We start from the raw sequence: 18,778 nt of genomic DNA, 5'->3' as shown, positions 1-18,778 counted from the left end.
CCATTAAGCCAGTGTAATTCTGCAAGTATGTCTTCATTTCCAGTTCTTCCCCATGAGGCAGAAGTGTCACCAATAGCAATACAACTAAACAAATGAACGTGTCCCAGAACATAAGGAAATACAACACTATGACAATAATTACTAGGGAGAAACCCACTGGGAGAAATAAAGATCCTAAAAGATTTGGGCTTTTTCCTTTAATGCCAATTAAGGTAGAATAATGTGAAGCTAGAAGTGCTCTGGGAGAAACAAGATGGTGTAAATTGAAGGGCATTGTTTAGTGGGAGCTACAAGCATTCTGTCTCTCAGTGAGGGTAATGTGGCTGCTGATATCACTAAACTCCACAGTCATTTCACAGTTCTTCAACTACTCCCTAAAGCGAAATGCTTGTTAGCGTTAAGCCCCATTCGGATGGGATTAGTTTGATATGGGGAGATCGGGCAATGTAATTATTACTCACCACCCGAATCTACCATGTCAGTCATTTGTATGGACGGAGCATTCCTGCGTCAGTAAAGATTCCAATACCTTTTCCCTACTAATAAAACAACTGGTAGAAATAAGTTATTTCATTCTCATGCATATTGTCATGTTAGCAAATATTACATTATATCCTGTGGTAAATAAGTTTTTACAGTTTTTCATGGAAGTGCTTGAGGAAACTTTTACTTGTGTTATATACTTTGGTTTTATTTTTTTTTTACACTTACCAAAGGTCTATTCAGATGAGCGACACTTCTGCTACGTGTATGTAGTCCGCTAATGTTCAAACAAAAGTTATTGTTACTATAATAACTTTTTTAGACATCAACATTTTGCATATAATGTGTATAGGATTACAGACAAGTGAATAAGAAATTGAAACCAAATCAAAGTCTCCTGGTTCACGATAGCCCTACAAAGATGATGTAATTGCGACTGGTGCGCGAGAGGAGCGGGGAGCAAGCGCAGGTTTGCAGGGTACATAGCACAGCAGGGAGCTGGGTGGACGCAAGCATAAGCGCAGGCTGTTCAAACTCGAAAGTCGAGGCACTGAGACGCAGCAAAGTGGGGGGGCACTCGGGGTGTGCTGTACACGGAGCAGCAAGGGATGAGTGTCCCTGTGGGCTTAAATAAAGTAGAAACAAAAAGGCAAACAAGGGACAGGCGCAGGTGTGTGTGTGTGTGTGTGTGTGTGTGTGTGTGTGTGTGTGTGTGTGTGTGTGTGAGTGCGTGAGTGTGTGTGTGAGTGTGCGTGTGTGTGTGCATGCGCGTGTGTGTGTGTGAGTGCGCGTGCGTGCGTGTATGTGTGTACGTGTGTGTGTGCGTGCGCGTGTGTGTGTGCGTGTATGTGTGTGTGTACGTGTGTGCGTGTGCGTGAGTGCGTGAGTGCGTGTGTGTGTGCGTGCGCGCGTGTGTGTGAGTGCGCGTGCGTGCGTGTATGTGTGTGTGTGCGTGCGCGTGTGTGTGTGTGTGTGTGTGAGTGCGTGTGTGTGTCTCCTAGTAAATCCACAGATATGGGTTTAATTCCCAGAGAACACACCCAGTCATAGTGATGATACTGTAAGGGACTCTGGTCACTCTAGACGTGTTCAGTAGCTGGACTGGGTGTGAAGGCAAGGTCATGATTGTTGTGAGGCTATGAGGCTTAGCCACTGTGCTACTGACACTGCAAAGAACTGCCACTGCACAGAAGCTTCAAGGATTCTTACAAAACAAAGGCGTTACCAAGTATCGTCTGCTTGCATGTCATCTCTGGTACTGCAAAGACGGAAGAATCTTGACAATACAAAAAATTTAAGACATTCCTTTAAGTATTTAATTTAACTGATTTTACGGTATATCAAGATCAACAAATAGTTATTTTAATATAGTCTTTTTAAAGTATAGTGAGCCAATTTACCCTGCACCTGCAGCAGACACAGAAGCACGGGTGGGTCAAATGCACAGTGCTGTCAGCCTGTAGCGGACACCATCACCTCCCTATCTGTGTAATTACCAGTGAACCTGCCTGCACTGGCTGACTGTTGGCCTCTCGTCCTCACTCCAGGTTCAGATTCACCTTTGCCATTCTCATTCCAAGAAAAGAACAAGACACAGAAGCATGGTAGTCTATGGCAGTAACCACACTACACACAGAACCATGGTAGTTTATGGCAGTAACCACACTAGACACAGAACCATGGTAGTTTACGGCAGTAACCACACTGCACACAGAACCATGGTAGTTTATGGCAGTAACCACACTACACACAGAACCATGGTAGTTTATGGCAGTAACCACACTAGACACAGAACCATGGTAGTTTACGGCAGTAACCACACTAGACACAGAACCATGGTAGTTTATGGCAGTAACCACACTAGACACAGAACCATGGTAGTTTACGGCAGTAACCACACTAGACACAGAACCATGGTAGTTTATGGCAGCAACCACACTACACACAGAACCATGGTAGTTTATGGCAGTAACCACGCTACACACAGAAGCATGGTAGTCTATGGCATTAACTACACTAGGTAGTTTATGGCAGTAACCACACTAGACACAGAACAATGGTAGTTTATGGCAGTAACCACACTAGACACAGAACCATGGTAGTTTATGGCAGTAACCACACTAGACACAGAACCATGGTAGTTTATGGCAGTAACCACACTAGACACAGAACCATGGTAGTTTATGGCAGTAACCACACTAGACACAGAACCATGGTAGTTTATGGCAGTAACCACACTAGACACAGAACAATGGTAGTTTATGGCAGTTACCACACTAGACCCAGGACCGTGGCAGTCTATTCCCAGTGCTCTTTGCCATCTACAGATATGCTTGAAAAAAATCACATCAGTTAAAAACTGTATCAGTAGAAAATCTCATTAGTTGTAGACATTTTTCCAATTTGAAATAATGACCATAAAGTGGAGTTTTCTTATGGTGAGCCAGATGTGCTTAGCAGTAGTTGTTTCCCTTCTATGATGTATAATCAGTGCTGCCATATCTAGTTCATGATGAAGGTTTAAAAACTGATTTGAAGGAGCTTATGGTCCTGCACAATGTGGCATAATGCCCCGCTAATGCTCGCACAGGAAGGGCACCGCATCGTGCTCTCCGCCATCCCAGTGGTGCTACCATCGCTTAGCTAAGCTTTAATGGGTAGAACTTCCCTCTCAGTGGCAGGAGACTCGTGTGATTCTAACCGAGGGGTCCTTTCATCATGAATTTCTAAGCAGCATCCAGTGTGAAGTGTGATGTTTGGTGATTCCTCTCACAGCCTTAGAGCAAATGGAGCATGTCCTGGTGGACCACTAGGGGCTCTTCCCATTCGTAAATAAATAATAAATCAATAAATAAATTCTTGAAGCTGTTGTTCAAGCAAGGGCTTCCACAGAGAGGCCATGTTGGTATTTAAGTAGACGAATATGGGGCAGATGCGGGAAAGCGGACGCTAAACGTGCTTCCTCGATGGGAGACCGGAGGCTCCGGGGCCATCCATTCAGTTGAGAGCTGCGACGGATACAAGCATTAGTGCACATGTGGAATCTCTGGCTGCAGGCATACATAATGACGGCATCTCATCAGAGCTGCCTCCAACAACCCTCGCAAATGATAATGCACTGCGGGCTTCGTCTCCACGACACAGAGCGATGCTGACTTGAAAATGGTATTTTCAGACCTCCTGGGGTTTCTTGAAAATGTTTAAGGAGGCAACACATTTAGACTCATTAGCCGCCTGAAATGAGAGAGAGCATCAAATTGTCCATTTTCCATCAGGAAAAAAAACATTGCCGAGAATGATCTCGCACAGTGAGAAAGCCGAACTGTAAACTGCACTCCACAAGCAGATTTGTTTACACTGGCTTTACGCTATCTTAGCCTTTTTGTATTGTTGAATAAAAATCCATTCAGATGCCAGAGGATAATATAGGAGGACTTTACACTCAACACTAACTAAAACAACAACAACAGGCTTGTTTATAACTCTGAATCTTGTTGGGTTTTTTTCATGCATCTAGGGCAGTGGATCGAAGTGGAGTACTAACCTCTGCCCCTTCCCTCAGGTGGCTGGTTCCCCCGGTTTTCCAAAGCCTTCGGAGATCCCCACAGTTCACTCCATCAAAGCGCAAACCCACACCGATGCTCTCACTCACCTGCAGACCTCCTTCTTCTTTGTACTGGAGAAATGCATTGGTGGTCCCTTTCTTAGCCAAGCGGATCCGGGCCAGACGCACTTTCTGCAAAAGTGTAGCATAAAACAGCCTGTTTTAGGAAACCACGATGGCCAGCTGCTACCAGAATCCGACAGAACCTGTTTACGCCTACTGATGTGAACACCTTAAAACTAATGTAGCCTGGACTTCATCAGGCTAATTTATGGTATGTTGTTCAAGATTGGGTAACACCACCACAACTAGTTTGTGTGCTGAACAAATCTCAGTTTGTGCTGTTAATTTTAATAACTGCAGAGTAGGAAGACAGGCATTTTCACTGATAATGAATGAGAATGACCAATATTTTAGGGCCCACGCTATCAAAATGAATCACTTGATATAAAAGTTGGTTTACAGCAGGCAAGCAGGACCAATAACATCATGTAGGTGACTAAAATATATGGTGAGTGAAGGACCACCATATATTCCAATGAAGAGGGTCACCGCAACAAGGAGTCTGAGTCAGTGATCAGTTGCTACCAGGTCAGCTACATAAAATCTGTGGCACAGTCAGAGAAGACTTTAGCTGGCAAAACAAAGTCACTGTGGATAAAATACATCAAATGGACTAGGGGTTGTGTGACCCCAGAGTAAACAAACATGGCAGCAATCTCCAAGTCTGCATTTCCTACTCCATACCTGCTGGGCACGCATTTTGTCAGCTCTCTGATTTTGGTGGTAAATGCGGCTGAAGTTGGACACTATGACAGGAACAGGAAGTGCTATCACCAGCACACCACTCAGAGAGCAGATGGAGCCAAAGATCTTGCCGGCGATGGTGTTGGGCACCATGTCCCCATACCTGCAACCAAGAACACACACACACACACACACACACACACACACACACACACACACACACACGAACTGTGGTTCAGATTCAGCGGTTTGGTATAAAGAATCATGTCTGGTAACATAAAATGTGTGCCTATTAATGTCTTATAAAACTCATTATGTGAAATAGTTCAGGACATTTATGATATGAGCAGAACTTGGCTTTGTGTGATTCTGTGATGAATTTATGAGTGAGTATGAGTGTGTATGTGTGGATATATGACTGTGTATGGACATGATTCCTGGAGAGTTACACAAAGTATTTTCATAACTGACTGACTGGCAAAAAAAGTCCACTTTACAAAGTGTTTCAGCTAATTGCATACATTGGTTTGGGAACATATCTATTGGTATTTCAGTCCACAGAGCTCCAAAACCCATCTGTGGAACCCATAGAACCCTCATTTATCACAACTCATTTAGAATCATGGACAGGCAATAAATTCATACTACAATTTATTTTACTCTTACTCAGATACACACACACACATCCACACAGTGGTGCACTTAACCACAGGTGTGCACAGTCATGCAGACATGCAGATATCTACATACACAGTCACTTTCTCACTCAGTCTCTCAGAAACACACAAACACACTACAACTGAATTCCTGCTATAATGAGCCTTATCCTCCCCTACGCTGGTGGCTCATTAAAGTTCTCACAAGGCTACTGGTGCTTTCACCCTGACCCATAAATCAGGCCAGCGAGCCAGCTGAAGCGAGCTGAAGCCAGACATGAGCAGCCGAGCTCTGATCTTCCTGATTACCAGTTAGTCACGACGAGCTTTCACGATGGCCTGAGGGATCTGATGTTACCATCAAACAAAACTTCAATGAGCAAAGAGCAAAAGCCACAAACAGAATTGTAAACAGCACCTTCAAAGCAGAAACTTCAAAAACATGAAAAATGCATGATTTACTTGTCGTGGTAAAAAGTGTTTGGATGTACATGTTTTAATGTGAAATCAACATAAGGTACAGGTGAATTTGTAAAATGTAATCATCGGCCGTGTCACACACAATTAATAAACTGTTTAATATTTGGCTGAAAAAATATCAATCTTCAATGATCCAACCAAACGTCAAGCTAATATCTGCCCTGAATGTAAAGCATTTATTCCTATCTTTTAGTGCTGGCTGTCACAATTCTCATTTAAAGAGTGACAAGTTCTGTCTTAGAGAATCTTGGCGTAATCTCTCCCGAGTGGCTAGTCAGACAGTGTGTGGCCGCAAAGTTAACAATGGCCAGAGAAGTTAAAAATAGATCATTCTGCTACAAAGTCTCCTGAAGCTGTGCTGAAGGCAGCAGTGTTTACGGCGCTTATATAACGTTGGCAAGAAACTCCTGTTGTTCAACACGTTGCTCGGGCAACCGAAGCTCACTCAGCACTTTATACCAACCGTAGACAAACAAGGACCCCGAGAACGGAGCAGCCGTTAAGAGCTTTACGTGCAAGCAGGTGTTTGACAGAGAGAGAGCGAGAGAGAGAGAGAGAGAGAGAGAGAGAGAGAGAGAGAGAGAGAGAGAGAGAGAGACAGAGAGAGAGAGAGAGAGAGAGACAGAGAGAGAGAGAGACAGAGAGAGAGAGACAGAGAGAGAGAGAGAGAGAGAGACAGAGAGAGAGAGAGAGAGAGAGAGAGAGAGACAGAGAGAGAGAGAGACAGAGAGAGACAGAGAGAGAGACAGAGAGAGAGAGAGAGAGAGAGAGAGAGAGAGCCCTATCTGACTACACCTAAACGCTTCTGTCACAGGCTGCAGTTGGTCGGACAGACCCCACAGATGGCTCAAAAAGCAGCATTTGTCTTCATTACAATGACGTTAGCGACGTGAGGGGTGCTGTCAGGCAGAAGCGCCAGCCCCACTCGCTCAATTACTGCGGGGATTCAAACCACTACAAAAGGAAAATCTAATTAAAGCCCGGCAAGGCATCTCATTATAAGCCAGCGGAGTGGCTCCGAAGCCCAGCCCTGCCAGGGTGTGTGCCAGCCCCGCTCCAACACACCTCGTTCAAGTCGCCGCTCAGTTACCTTGAACTGAGTCAGCCAGGACAGGGTGAGGAAACGGACCAAACTGGACAGTGCAGAAGACTGTCCAGGCCCGGGGAGGACATGACCGAGCCCCTGCTGCAGTGACCGCGCTGTACCAAGCTGTCAGAGACACGTCAGGCCCAAGAACTGTAGGGAGTGAACAGGGAAGGAAGATCGCGCCTCGGCCCGCAGGAGAGCTAACGGCAAAAGGAAGCCAGGAAGCCCACCTTTGCTGTTATTATAAAAATAAAAATAAAAACAATCATTGCACTGCCTTCGTTGGTAACGTTGTTAAGGACAATCTTGTCCTCGATCGATATGTGGGGTGAGTGCCGTTTCGGCATTTTTTGTGCAGTCGTTCTGATTTTAAAGCGCTGTGGTGGAGCTGGCGCGGCTTCCAGTGTCCTCGTTTGGCCAGTATGCGTAAAGCAAGGGAACTGCAGCTCAGCTGCGCTGCACGTTCTTCTCTCTGTGCCGCTCCTGATGAGCACCCTCCCAGACCCTCGCATGAAGTCTGCTTCACGCGACTCCTTTAGAAACAATGTTCTCACACACACACACATCTGGAGCAGTTTATATGTCTTTATATGTATGCATTTGTTCAAAATGGCTGTTTCTACATAGTTTAAGGACTTCTTCTCTCTGAACCAACCTACACTGACATGGTCTCCTGATCATGCTCATAACTCACACACACGTGTCCACAGACGCAAATGTATGCATGCTAAATAAATAAATAAATAAAGTCGGATGCGGTTTTCCTCCGTCATGACCTCTTAACCTTTTGGACTCGCTCTGTGCCTTCGTCTCTCCGTCGCTTCTCTAATCCTTTGCCTTCATTCTCTCTCCTATCTCGATCAAGGCATGTCAAGCTTTCTGGTCCATCTTCCATCACTCCTAATCTCATTCCGAGCTGGAAAACCTCCAAATTATGGAAAACTGGGAGATTATCTGATGGCCGCAGGCCCACAGATAAGGCAGGAAGCAGATCTAGACCCGTGTAACGATGACGCCCGCTACCCTTATCTCGTCTTACTTCTATCTTTGCCCTGTTCATGAATGTTACAAAGCATCATGACTGTCCGACCAATGGGAGGCTGTTATGAAAAAGCCCCTTGGTAAATCCTTCCTAATCTGGACCGCTCATAACAACTGTCGCGCTCTGCTTTAATTTGGAGTGAATGCAGATGATGGGTACCAAATCCAACTTTCCTGATGAAGGCTACTGTTCTGGGGTTAGTTTTGTCTTTCCTTCTCTTCGGAATGAGATCTATATGGGTGCCTGGAGCAGACTCCAGATCAGTACATGTGAGATACTCCTGGCTTTGGCCTTAAACACAATAGAACACAATGCAATAAACAGAAAACTGCAGGTAATGAATGTAGAATATGATGTAATGTTTTATTACATAGCACAAATCCACACAGTGCGCTGTATCTCTCCAGCATCACAGAGGAGAGCTCACTACTCCTTTAAGTTTCCCTTAATAGAAAGTCGCACAGACGGTCTGTGGTGAGGAGCAGGCTGCCTGGCCTAGTTGCCAGTCCAGAAAGGGGTCAAGGAGGTTTAGCAGCAGTTCACATTAGACAAAAACGAGACAGCGAGAGCGTGTGAATGAGAACCGAGCTCATTAAAGCTTTTCATTTAGCACCGTGTTGGGGGAACCGCGCTGCGGTTTTTCAGCTCGTGCTTGCAGCGCTGTGTTGCAGTGATCCAGTGCAGCTGCTGAACAGTCTATTGTGTTCCCTCTGTCCGCACACCTGACTAAACTAATCACTGAACTAATCACCAAACTAATCACAGGGTAATCACCGCTGACAAGTTCAAGCAGGTGGGTTAGAGAGGAAAATCATGGCTCTGTGACTGCATGGAGGTGCATGTGAGCAGGACTGCTGTAGGCCACACCTTTCATACTGAACACACGTGCTTCATTAGAGTTAATACTCGCAATCAAAAACATTACTCAGGAAGAATTGCAATTCACACATTACTGTACTACACGCCAACACAGTTGGCACTTCCCAGCACTACGTGTTGGGACTGCAGTGAGATCCTTATTTATTTTTTTTTAAATGGCGGTTATGAAATGATGCCTTCACGCGAGCTCAATGGCATTTCATTTATGCTGGACTAACTGCTGCTGAAAAGGCTATTATATGGAACTGTGTAATGCAAATATCATTACAGTGGCAACGGTTAATAAAGCCAAGTCAGCTCCAATGCTGGCATGGGGTCCCATTATATCAGCTCTTAAGGCTCTAACATCAGACTTAGTGTGTCTAATGTCAGTGTCTGTCATGCTAGTGTGTCTAATGTGCATCTCTTAGTGTGTCTAATGTCAGCGTCTGTAATGCTAGTGTGTTTGTAATGTGTGTCTGTAATGTGCATCTCGTAGTGTGTCTAATGTCAGTGTCTGTAATGCTAGTGTGTTTGTAATGTGTGTCTGTAATGTGTATCTCGTAGTGTGTCTAATGTCAGTGTCTGTTATGCTAGTGTGTCTATAATGTGTGTCTGGCATTTTATTTATAGTGTTTTGTATTTATTGTAAGGGAGTATAGCCTCTGAATCTCTGTTACCTCCTTGGTTGCTGCAATTATTGTTTCGCAAAATATCAAACATATCATCTCAAAATATCCTCATTCATCTATTTTTGAGCTTTTAGAGAAGAAAAATTTGAAAGACTCCAAAGCAATTGGCATCCTCAAACAGCTATTTCTGGACCTGGTGAACACAACAGGATCCTGTGTCTATAACACCCCTCATCCTGCAGAGCATCTTCACTTATTTATAGTAACAGTAGTAGGATTGCATATTAACTTTGCAGAGTCTGCCCGACCTGTCGGTGAGGGCAGCATCCTATCCTATGACATGGGTGTTTGTGGGTGGCCCTGACTGTGGCAGAGAGCATGCTGTGAGCGCACGGGTTGGCTCTTGGGTGGGCTGGGAAAGATGAGAAGGTGCAGGTGTCAGGGGGCATGGGCGCGGGCACGCTGAAGAGACACAGCTCGACAGACGTCTCAGCATTGATATTTCAGGCTTGCATCTCTCCCCTTTCCTCAAATTTCTCTCTCTCTCTCTCTCTCTCTCTCTCTCTCTCTCTCTCTCTCTCTCTCTCTCTCTCTCTCTCTCTCTCAGCCCTGCTCAATCCCTCTGTATCCCCTGGATGCTCTCTCGCCAGCACGGTCTGATCGTGTGTGTGCATATAAAGCCGTGCAGAGAAAGAGACAGAGAGGGAGGGGGAGTGTGTGCATCTGGGAACGCACGCCAAAAAAACACCTCAGATTGAATTCCCAGTGCTTCTATTGATGCAATCAATGTCTTGGCAGCGAGTGCCCATCCTGGATGCTGATGCATACAGCAGAAGCAGAGTGGAGCATAAAACGATAATATTTACTTCCTTAAGCTATGCAACACTGGATGAAGATTGCCCTAAAGCAGACCCACTGCTAGCTGCCAAAGCTCCCACTGAATACTATCTCAGACCAATATTACCATTTGTTGCAAGATCAGAAGTGTCGTCATGGCACTTTATACACTCATCTTCAGTTGCAAGTGCACCTAATAAGTGCAAAGTAATGCATTTGCACATATACGTGGAGTGTTGTGATACAGGTGTGATTCTGGAATACATAAACACGACACAAGTCTTGTGTAGACAGTGTAGGCGTAATGATAATTTACAGGCCACACTGACATGCAAATTATTCATTATTATTTAAATATTCATGAGGAAATTAATTACAACTCTGACTGTTATTGCATACAGAGTACACCCGAGATATAGTACTGTTATTTGGTAACAAAAAGTTACTAAATGTTCACTGTAAAATGGCTTGTTTGAGCTTGGTGAAGTGTGATGCTTCAGATTAACAGTAACAAGCTCTTTCAGAGTGACGAGCTCACACAACTTGACAATGTCCAAACTGATAACTGACACCCACATACAAAAGCTGATCTTTTCAAATCACCTCTGACCTAATTAATTAATTACCATTAATTTTGGTAATTACTGCTGTGGTTACTTGGCTGAAAACCAAATGGAAGTGTTGAGGGTTTCACTAGGCCATCCTGCTCTCCTGTTCCCTCCCTGCTCAGCACACATGGCCACCACCACGGGCCGTGAATGACACAGCACTGACAACCAGGTTCGTGTGTCAATGACTACTGTTGATTGCTGTGAATCTGAAGAATGTCCATTCTTCTATAGCCCCTTAGTGCTTGAACTTGGCTCCAGGTTTAAACAACCCTTAAAGTAAAAATCCAGGGGTAAACAAAACTTGGAAAAAAAACGCATTACAAAACAAACTGCTTGAACTAGCTCCATTTTTATTGCTTTAGTATTTGAAATTGAAAATACATCCTTCTGTCACATCTTGTTTTTACCGTTGTAGGTATGACAAGAAACAAACCTCATTGCTTTAATTCCAGACCAGAGCTCTAAGGTTTAAGGTCCTGTCCCTGAGTGAAACGGGTCACATGCAACCTTGGTCTGGGTGTATCGTAAGAACCCCTTCCAAAGTGTGATCTAGCCTAAAATAAAGATGGGATTAGGGTATTGGGTCTCATTTGAACAGAGATCTGCTGTTCTTGATCCCAGCCAGTGAGCCTGGGTGTTATTTTGGTTTTACAGGTCTCCTTGTATGTCAGTTCATCCTAAAGACACACAGAGCTGTGCAGTCATCTAGGGAGACCTGCATTATTTTAGGACTGAGCCCAACTGTACGTCTCTGCTTTAACACACCACTGTGCTGACACTTGTCATGAGCCAAACAAGCCATGCACCAATACTGGCAGCAGCTCTATGTTGATGTGACTCACCATACCTCTGCCACCAACGCACCATCAGCAGGTTTTCTGACTGAGCATGAATGGGTTACTAAAAAAAATCCAAGAACCACAGAAAATTAACGCATTTTTAAAGCCTGTTTTGACAATAAATCCTCACAAGGTGAAAGCTCGGTTTCTGTATTTGTGACATCTACCAGTAGCAGCTTAAATCAATCACAGGAAAAGACCCAAAACACCCAGGGATCACTGGAAGGCCATCTCCATCTGGGCTGTGGGCATGAGCAACGGAGGTGCCTCTGCTGGCAGGAGTGAGTGGGAGTCCATCACAGAATCCTAATCACGGAGACGAAGCCTCTCCCATTACTTCGGCCGCCTCCACCGATCGCCGCTTATTGTGCCGCCGTGACAGGAGCTTGATGGTCTCGCTGGTGCGCTTCCAGGCCGGGCAGGCAGCGGGCGGCTCCGTGTGATTTACCTTCGCCCGCAGAAAGCCGAAGAATCGGGGTGATCACGTCCACGCGTCTCCCGTTATTTACGAGTTTGTCCCCCAGTGGGGCGTTGGAGACCATTAAACCACGAAGAAGAATGAGCATTTACCTGCATCACTGTTCGCTTGTGTGAAAGTCATTTACGTATTCAATAACGTGCGCTTCTGAAGAGCACAACCAAAGCGGAGATGGTGCGGAGTATGAGAACGGGACCGTGGTCTGACATCGCAAGCCTCTTTCCGTTAACACGCTAGCGGAGGCCGTGGTAGGAGAAAAGGCACACGGCTGGCACTGAGTACCCAGTTCAGTGTCATAAGAGACCACCAATGCGGTGGAGTCAGCAGAGAAAGTACACCAAAACGCACCTGCGTACACAGACACACATTTTCCCCAAGACTGGAGCAAGGGTGTGATGCATCTAGTATGAAGAACAGGACTGAGAGTATGGACACACTCACATACTCTGTGTGTGTGTGTGTGTGTGTGTGTGTGTGTGTGTGTGTGTGTGTGTGTGTGTGTGTGTGTGTGTGTGTGTGTGTGTGTGTGTGTGTGTGTGGTGTCCAAGAAAGTCCAGGAGAGGAGGATGACTATTCTCTGAAGAAGACCTCCATGATAAACAGAGAGGAAGGTAAACAACCAACAAGTAGTCACAAAGATTTGGTTCATTATCTGTCCTTCATTATTGAACTTGGCTTAATTAACTAGAAAGATTTAGGTCCTGTTTTCCCTATTTAAAAGGACAGGATGGCACAATCAATGACAATCCATTAAATATAGATTGAAACAGCTTCAATCAATTACGATTGGGAAATTGATGAGTGTCTATTCTATTTTAAGGAGGAAAGAACATCAAACTGGTGCGTGGTAGCAAAGATAAATGTACTAAATATACTCGATTAAATGGTAGAAACCAATATAAGAGCTCTCTGGCTGCTGGTATGTAAAGGCTATATCAGAGCAGTTCAAGGTAACAGCAACCGGATCCTGGACTAAAGTACAGCATCAATGACAATTCAAGAGCAGACACGATCCTGGACTAAAGTCCAGCATCAATGACAATTCAAGAGCAGACATGATCCTGGACTAAAGTCCAGTATCAATGACAATTCAAGAGCAGACACGATCCTGGACTAAAGTCCGATATCAATGACCACTAAAGCACTTTAACCTTTTTGAAACTGGCACAAAGAGCGAAATTTTTCCTTTCCATAGAATTCTTTGTGATTGTGGATTTTAAACATACTGACAACATTTAATGAGTTAATGAGTGTTGAGGTAGTGCTGTTGCCCTGGTGGGATGCTGGTTTATACATTATGGTCATTTCACATTCTGTACAGCAGTAGGCTGATATCAGTCTGAGGATAAATCCAATCAGAAGCCTACGCAAAGATCGATCGCAACAGGTCTTGATGCCAACCACATCCATCAAGATGGTTACAAACATGCAGAAGGTTTGAGAAAATACAGCTCAGCTCTTTTAACTAGATGACCATTTTACACTTTCATTCCAAGTACTGGCTGCTCAGAAAAAAAAGCAAAAAAAAAAAAAAAGCATGAGACCAGCCAAGTGGAGCCAAAAGAGAAAGCAAACAAACAAACAAACAAACAGTATGAAGGAAATTTGAACAATATGGCTTTCCTTTGCATGTGTGTGTGTGTGTGTGTGTGTGTGTGTGTGTGCCCATGCCCACGTGCTCTCGCGTGTGCTGGTGCACTCTCGATGGCGCATGAAGGCATTGTTAACATTCACTGTGGCATCGCTGTTGTGCTGCTCACTGAAGCAAAGCCAGATATGCCTGCAACCAGGGTCAGAGGTTATCCTTACTGGACTTGGAGCTATATTTATCGTCCTTCCTCTCGCACCACGCAGCCTTGGCAACTGAAGCACACGCTCCATGTCTGCTGCATGAAAATCGTGGATTAAGCATTTCAAATCATGCAGTGAATGAGCTGTGAACACGCTTGAAGGATGCATGACTTTTCACTGATGCAGAGAATTTCAGCTCAAGGAAACTCCCTTCAAAGTTTTATCGGTTTACTTGCTTCATTCTTCCATCAACTTTAGCACGAATCTACACAAAATCTGACGACTGTATGACTATTTCTTATTGGCATCATGCATTCAACAAAGCTTAGTATATACACAGAATAGAAGCCAGACGCCCGGGAGATCAGAAGGGTTTTGTGATGTACATATTTTTGACTTCTTCCTCAGTTGATGCAAGAGAAGGGCCCACGAAATTGGATTGTATCTCTGCTTAGATATAATGCCAAAGGGGAGGAAAGCTCCCTCATCTAATAAGATGCAAGTGATAGGTGATGTATTAGTGATGTATATTACTGGAGGGATTTTGTGAAGCTTTACAGTGGGCTTGCAGAGATAAGACAGGAGAAGGCAAAACTCAGATTTTCCATCTTAATGTGACGGATCCAGTCTTAACGCAGCGCCGAGAGTCAGGCAGACACACAACATGCCGAGAGGCAGAACTCCAGGACCCGGCCGCTACGGCCTGCTAGCAGCACTCAACTGGGCTGGTTCATGGCCCATGTGCCAAGGCGCACTACAGCGGCTGTGGCGCAAAGTGCAAAGAAAATTAAAAATCCATTTGCTGCATGCAAGCGTGTGCGACCTCTGCAAGGCAATGAATGCATCCTGGAGGTCATTCAATCTTAATGGGACAGAGGGAGGAAAGCTATAAAACAAAGCATGTAAACAAAAAGTTGTAAATGCCTGCATAAAAGCACTACAAGACTTCAAATAATTAGACACGTTACTCCTAGTCAAATTTATTAGTAAAGATTACGTTTTTATTGCATGTTGTTTATTTTTACTAGTCATATTTCTTAACTGACCTGCCACACTGTAGAATGCGAGAGGCTGCGTAAGAAAAATGATCGTCCCAGTTGATGTGTGCACTTCCTGACGTTCTTAGTCATACAAACGGCATTTTAAAACATCCCGCATGCCAGGAGTTGGTTTCGTTAAGCTGTTTGAGAAAGTTTGACTGCACGTGTGGGGAATGGTCTTGGGAATGGCCTTGGGAATGGTCTTGGGAATGGCCCTGGGAATGGTCTTGGGAATGGCCCTATCTTAAATTCATTCATTGCTCGAGTGCTTAATCAAATTGAGGCTATGACTCACCACAGTCCTCTGACCTATTTTGTTTCTCTGACACGCAATAGCTCACATTACAGGCAAAAGGGTTTCGTGCCTGTAATACGTTTACGCATCTCCTGTCCCCCTTTACTTGATGTATTCTGAAGGGCATTTTTTGAAGACCAAAATAGGAAAAAAGGAATCACGTACAGCTGGCAGTTTAACATTTCAATCAATGTCAACTGTTTCATGTTTATTTTGTTCAAGTTTCCCGTTTCTCTTGAAACACCCCACTCAACCCCTGACTGACATCTTACGTCTAAGACGATTTTCAGGTATAACCACAGAGGCCGCCAGCACAGCACCTGGGCACTCTCCCTGCTAACTGTAGTCCATCACAGATTGTTTCAGGCCAAGCCAGCACTGTCCAGAGCTCTGGTAGCCTCTGAGTTGAGATGAAGATTCGGGCAGCGGGAGGACATCTTCTACCTGGAGCCCAGATGGCAGAGCACAGCAACAGGAGGCCTGCACCTCATTCCCTGCCCCAGTAGTTACCCCAGTAGTTACGCCAGTCTTGCCTCTGACCAACTGCGTCCACCTCACGAAAAGCAGAATGACTTTTAACCTCTGCTACCTTCTCAAACAGTGACATCATGCCATCAGGCTCAAGTCAGGGAAGACGCTTGGCTGCCTTCCCACGATAAATGGCAGCGCTGCCGTCAGACCAAAGCAACAAACTGTTAAAAGATCAATTTACTTATTTTTAAAGGCACGGTGGGGGCAGCGGCAGGCTAATAGTTGATTCAATGTCCTAGTTGTGCCGTGAAGCTAGTTCGCCACGAGAAGAGGGTGGAGAAGCTGTCAAAAGCGGCGCTGTTTCTCTGTGCGAATCCACCGAGATCTAGCCAGGGCCAGTTGTTAAGCTGGAGATGGATCATAATGCACTCCTTTTGCAGAGTGCAAAGTAAAGGAGAGAACAATTTTGACCGTTGTTCAAAGTGAAAGCCAGGCAAGAGCATGCATCAGTGCCTGTGAGGCGCAGCACCGCAAAAGCAACAATCAGACAAACAGGCTCCACCCTTGAACTATGCGCCTTAGAGTCATTACCGGCACATTAGGAGTCGCTAAGAATTCAGGACGCCATGTACAATGGGCAGAAGCTTCGCTTCCAAAGGGCTGGAGGTTCATCTGCTGGCAGATTACATTGATTATTACATCACTTCTCCCCTCCATCCTCATAACTTTCCATAGGCCCATTCACATACACTAGTTGTGTTGTCTGACTTATTCATTATGTTGTTAAAATGCACATAGAATACTCCAGAAACTGTGTGGTCTAAATATTCCCCATGCTATCCTGCTCAGTGTGTCATAAGTGTGACACCCAGAGCATAATTGCTCCGCAGTGGACCACAGTATAGAGCTGGGTCATCCTAGACTAGGATCCTGGACTCTCCATCCATCCCTGCAGTAAAATGATTCTCTCTCTCTCTATTATCACTCTCTCTCTCTCTCTCTCTCTCTCTCTGTCTAGCTATCTATATATCTGCCTCTTTCCCTGCTGTTAGAACGCTGTGTCTGACTCAGGTCTGTCAATAAAACACAACTACACATCAGGACAGAGGTCGTAAGCAGAGAAGGCATTATCCAAGCCAGGAAGCCATCACACACGATGATCACAAGGGAGGGAAGGGGAGAATGGGAGTGAAGAGACAAAGAAGAGACAGATCCACAGAAAAGAACAGCAAGAAGAAAGACAGAAGTTCAAAAGGAAGAGAGAAGTAAAGGAACATGAGCAGTGCCAGTCCAGCAACCGTAGGCGTTCCCATGCGGAAGCCGGTCTGGGGGAGCCCAGATAGCACGCTACTGGAAAGAGAGAGAGAGGAGAGGAAGGACAAAGAGGTCAGGGAGACACAAGAGAGGAGTGCAAAAATGGACGGATGATCAGAAGATATCAGACACCTGCACGAGTGTCCTGTCAGAAGAGGATGAGAGAGAACGGAGGTGCGTCGAGGGAGAACAAACACACACAGCCATCACGCTGAGCCCATAAAAAAAATTAAAAAACAGGCGCCAGCAGAAGACAGTAATCATTCTGTCCGTTTGCCTTTCCAGCTTTCTCTCTTCTGAATGCTGAGAATCGTGAACATGTCACAGTCATAGCACGCGTTCTGTGAAGCACACAGTATATAAACATATACACGCTTGATCTACAGGATCTACCAGCAAGTGCACAGTAACAAAATGTCTGCCTAAAGCCTGCGGTGTATAGGGCAACTCTGGGGCTTTTTTGCCCAACCCGTACCATAAAACATGGAAGGTCAGCTAACTTGTAGAACCCATTTGTAACAATGACAGTTGAACTAGGAGAAGGTACATTTATAGATACATGCGAGAACAGTTGAGGTTAAAGGGCAGCAGCTTAACACAAACAAAATGCTGATTTGAAAGCAGAAGACATTTGTCTTAACTGTGTTTCAGAATTCGGTAATATGTCACCTTGGTAATACACCTTAACTCCAGTCACCTTAGGGAGGCACTTCTCTGGCAAACTAAACCATTAAAAACCATTTTATGGCAGAATCCATTATAATATTAGAGGAGGGATGATGTAAAAAAAAATGCATGAGAAATCAAAAGAGAGGGAGAGAGAGAGAGAGAGATAGAGAGAGAGAGAGAGAGAGAGAGAGAGAGATAGAGAGAGGGAGAGAAAGGGGAGAGAGAGAGAGAGAGAGAGAGAGAGAGGGAGAGAGAGAGATGGAGAGAGAGAGAGAGAGAGAGAGGGAGAAAGAGATAGAGAGAGGCAGAGAGAGAGAGAGATGGAGAGAGAGAGAGAGAGAGAGAGAGGGAGAAAGAGAGAGAGAGAGAGAGAGTGACTGATAAGAGAACATGAGAGAGGCAAGTGAGTGAGGAAGAAGCAGAGAGAGAGAGAGTAATATAGAATGATGACGGGGAGTGGATGTAGATTTACTGAAAGGTCAGAGACTGAAAAATAGATTTGTGACTTGGTTCGCTTGCATAGTCTAATGGAGCAGGTGAGGTGCATCAGATACAGTGTCTGCATAGGGGAATGGTGGTATAGGAAAGCCATATGTACTCTATCAAATAAATGATGGGTCAAGACTGAGGCAAAATCACTTGGAAATGGAAGGAGAATTACATTGAAAATGTCTGTAATTTTTAAGCCTGGACTTTGCTCTGATGTCATGGCAACTAAGGAGACAATGTTTAAAAACGTAACCTTTAGGTTTCAAAATGGTAGAAAACTAAGCTTGCAAATCATCATTGAGAATTTAAGCCAAAAGTTGTTTATCATCTCCAGTTTCCAGTCTGCTATGGAAGC

The 18,778-nt window shown here is 44.8% G+C and overlaps 1 protein-coding gene across 1 annotated transcript in view; it reads right to left on the bottom strand.

Annotated features, from left to right (window-relative positions):
- Positions 1–18,778, bottom strand: part of kcnd1 (potassium voltage-gated channel, Shal-related subfamily, member 1) — a 56,736-nt gene that overhangs the window by 13,498 nt on the left and 24,460 nt on the right. The window contains exons 3-4 of the mRNA XM_035521778.2: positions 4,835–4,997; positions 4,136–4,219 (exon numbers count right to left, since the gene is read on the bottom strand). Of these exons, the coding sequence (XP_035377671.1) occupies positions 4,136–4,219; positions 4,835–4,997 (247 nt within the window). The remainder of the gene's footprint in view (positions 1–4,135; positions 4,220–4,834; positions 4,998–18,778) is intronic.

The sequence above is a fragment of the Electrophorus electricus genome, chromosome 25, assembly GCF_041902795.1.
Source record: "Electrophorus electricus isolate QZ-2024a chromosome 25, ASM4190279v1, whole genome shotgun sequence".
In the NCBI taxonomy this organism is placed as follows: domain Eukaryota; kingdom Metazoa; phylum Chordata; class Actinopteri; order Gymnotiformes; family Gymnotidae; genus Electrophorus; species Electrophorus electricus.
The sequence above is the reverse complement of the archived record's forward strand: the minus strand, read 5'-3'. Positions and strand labels throughout refer to the sequence as shown.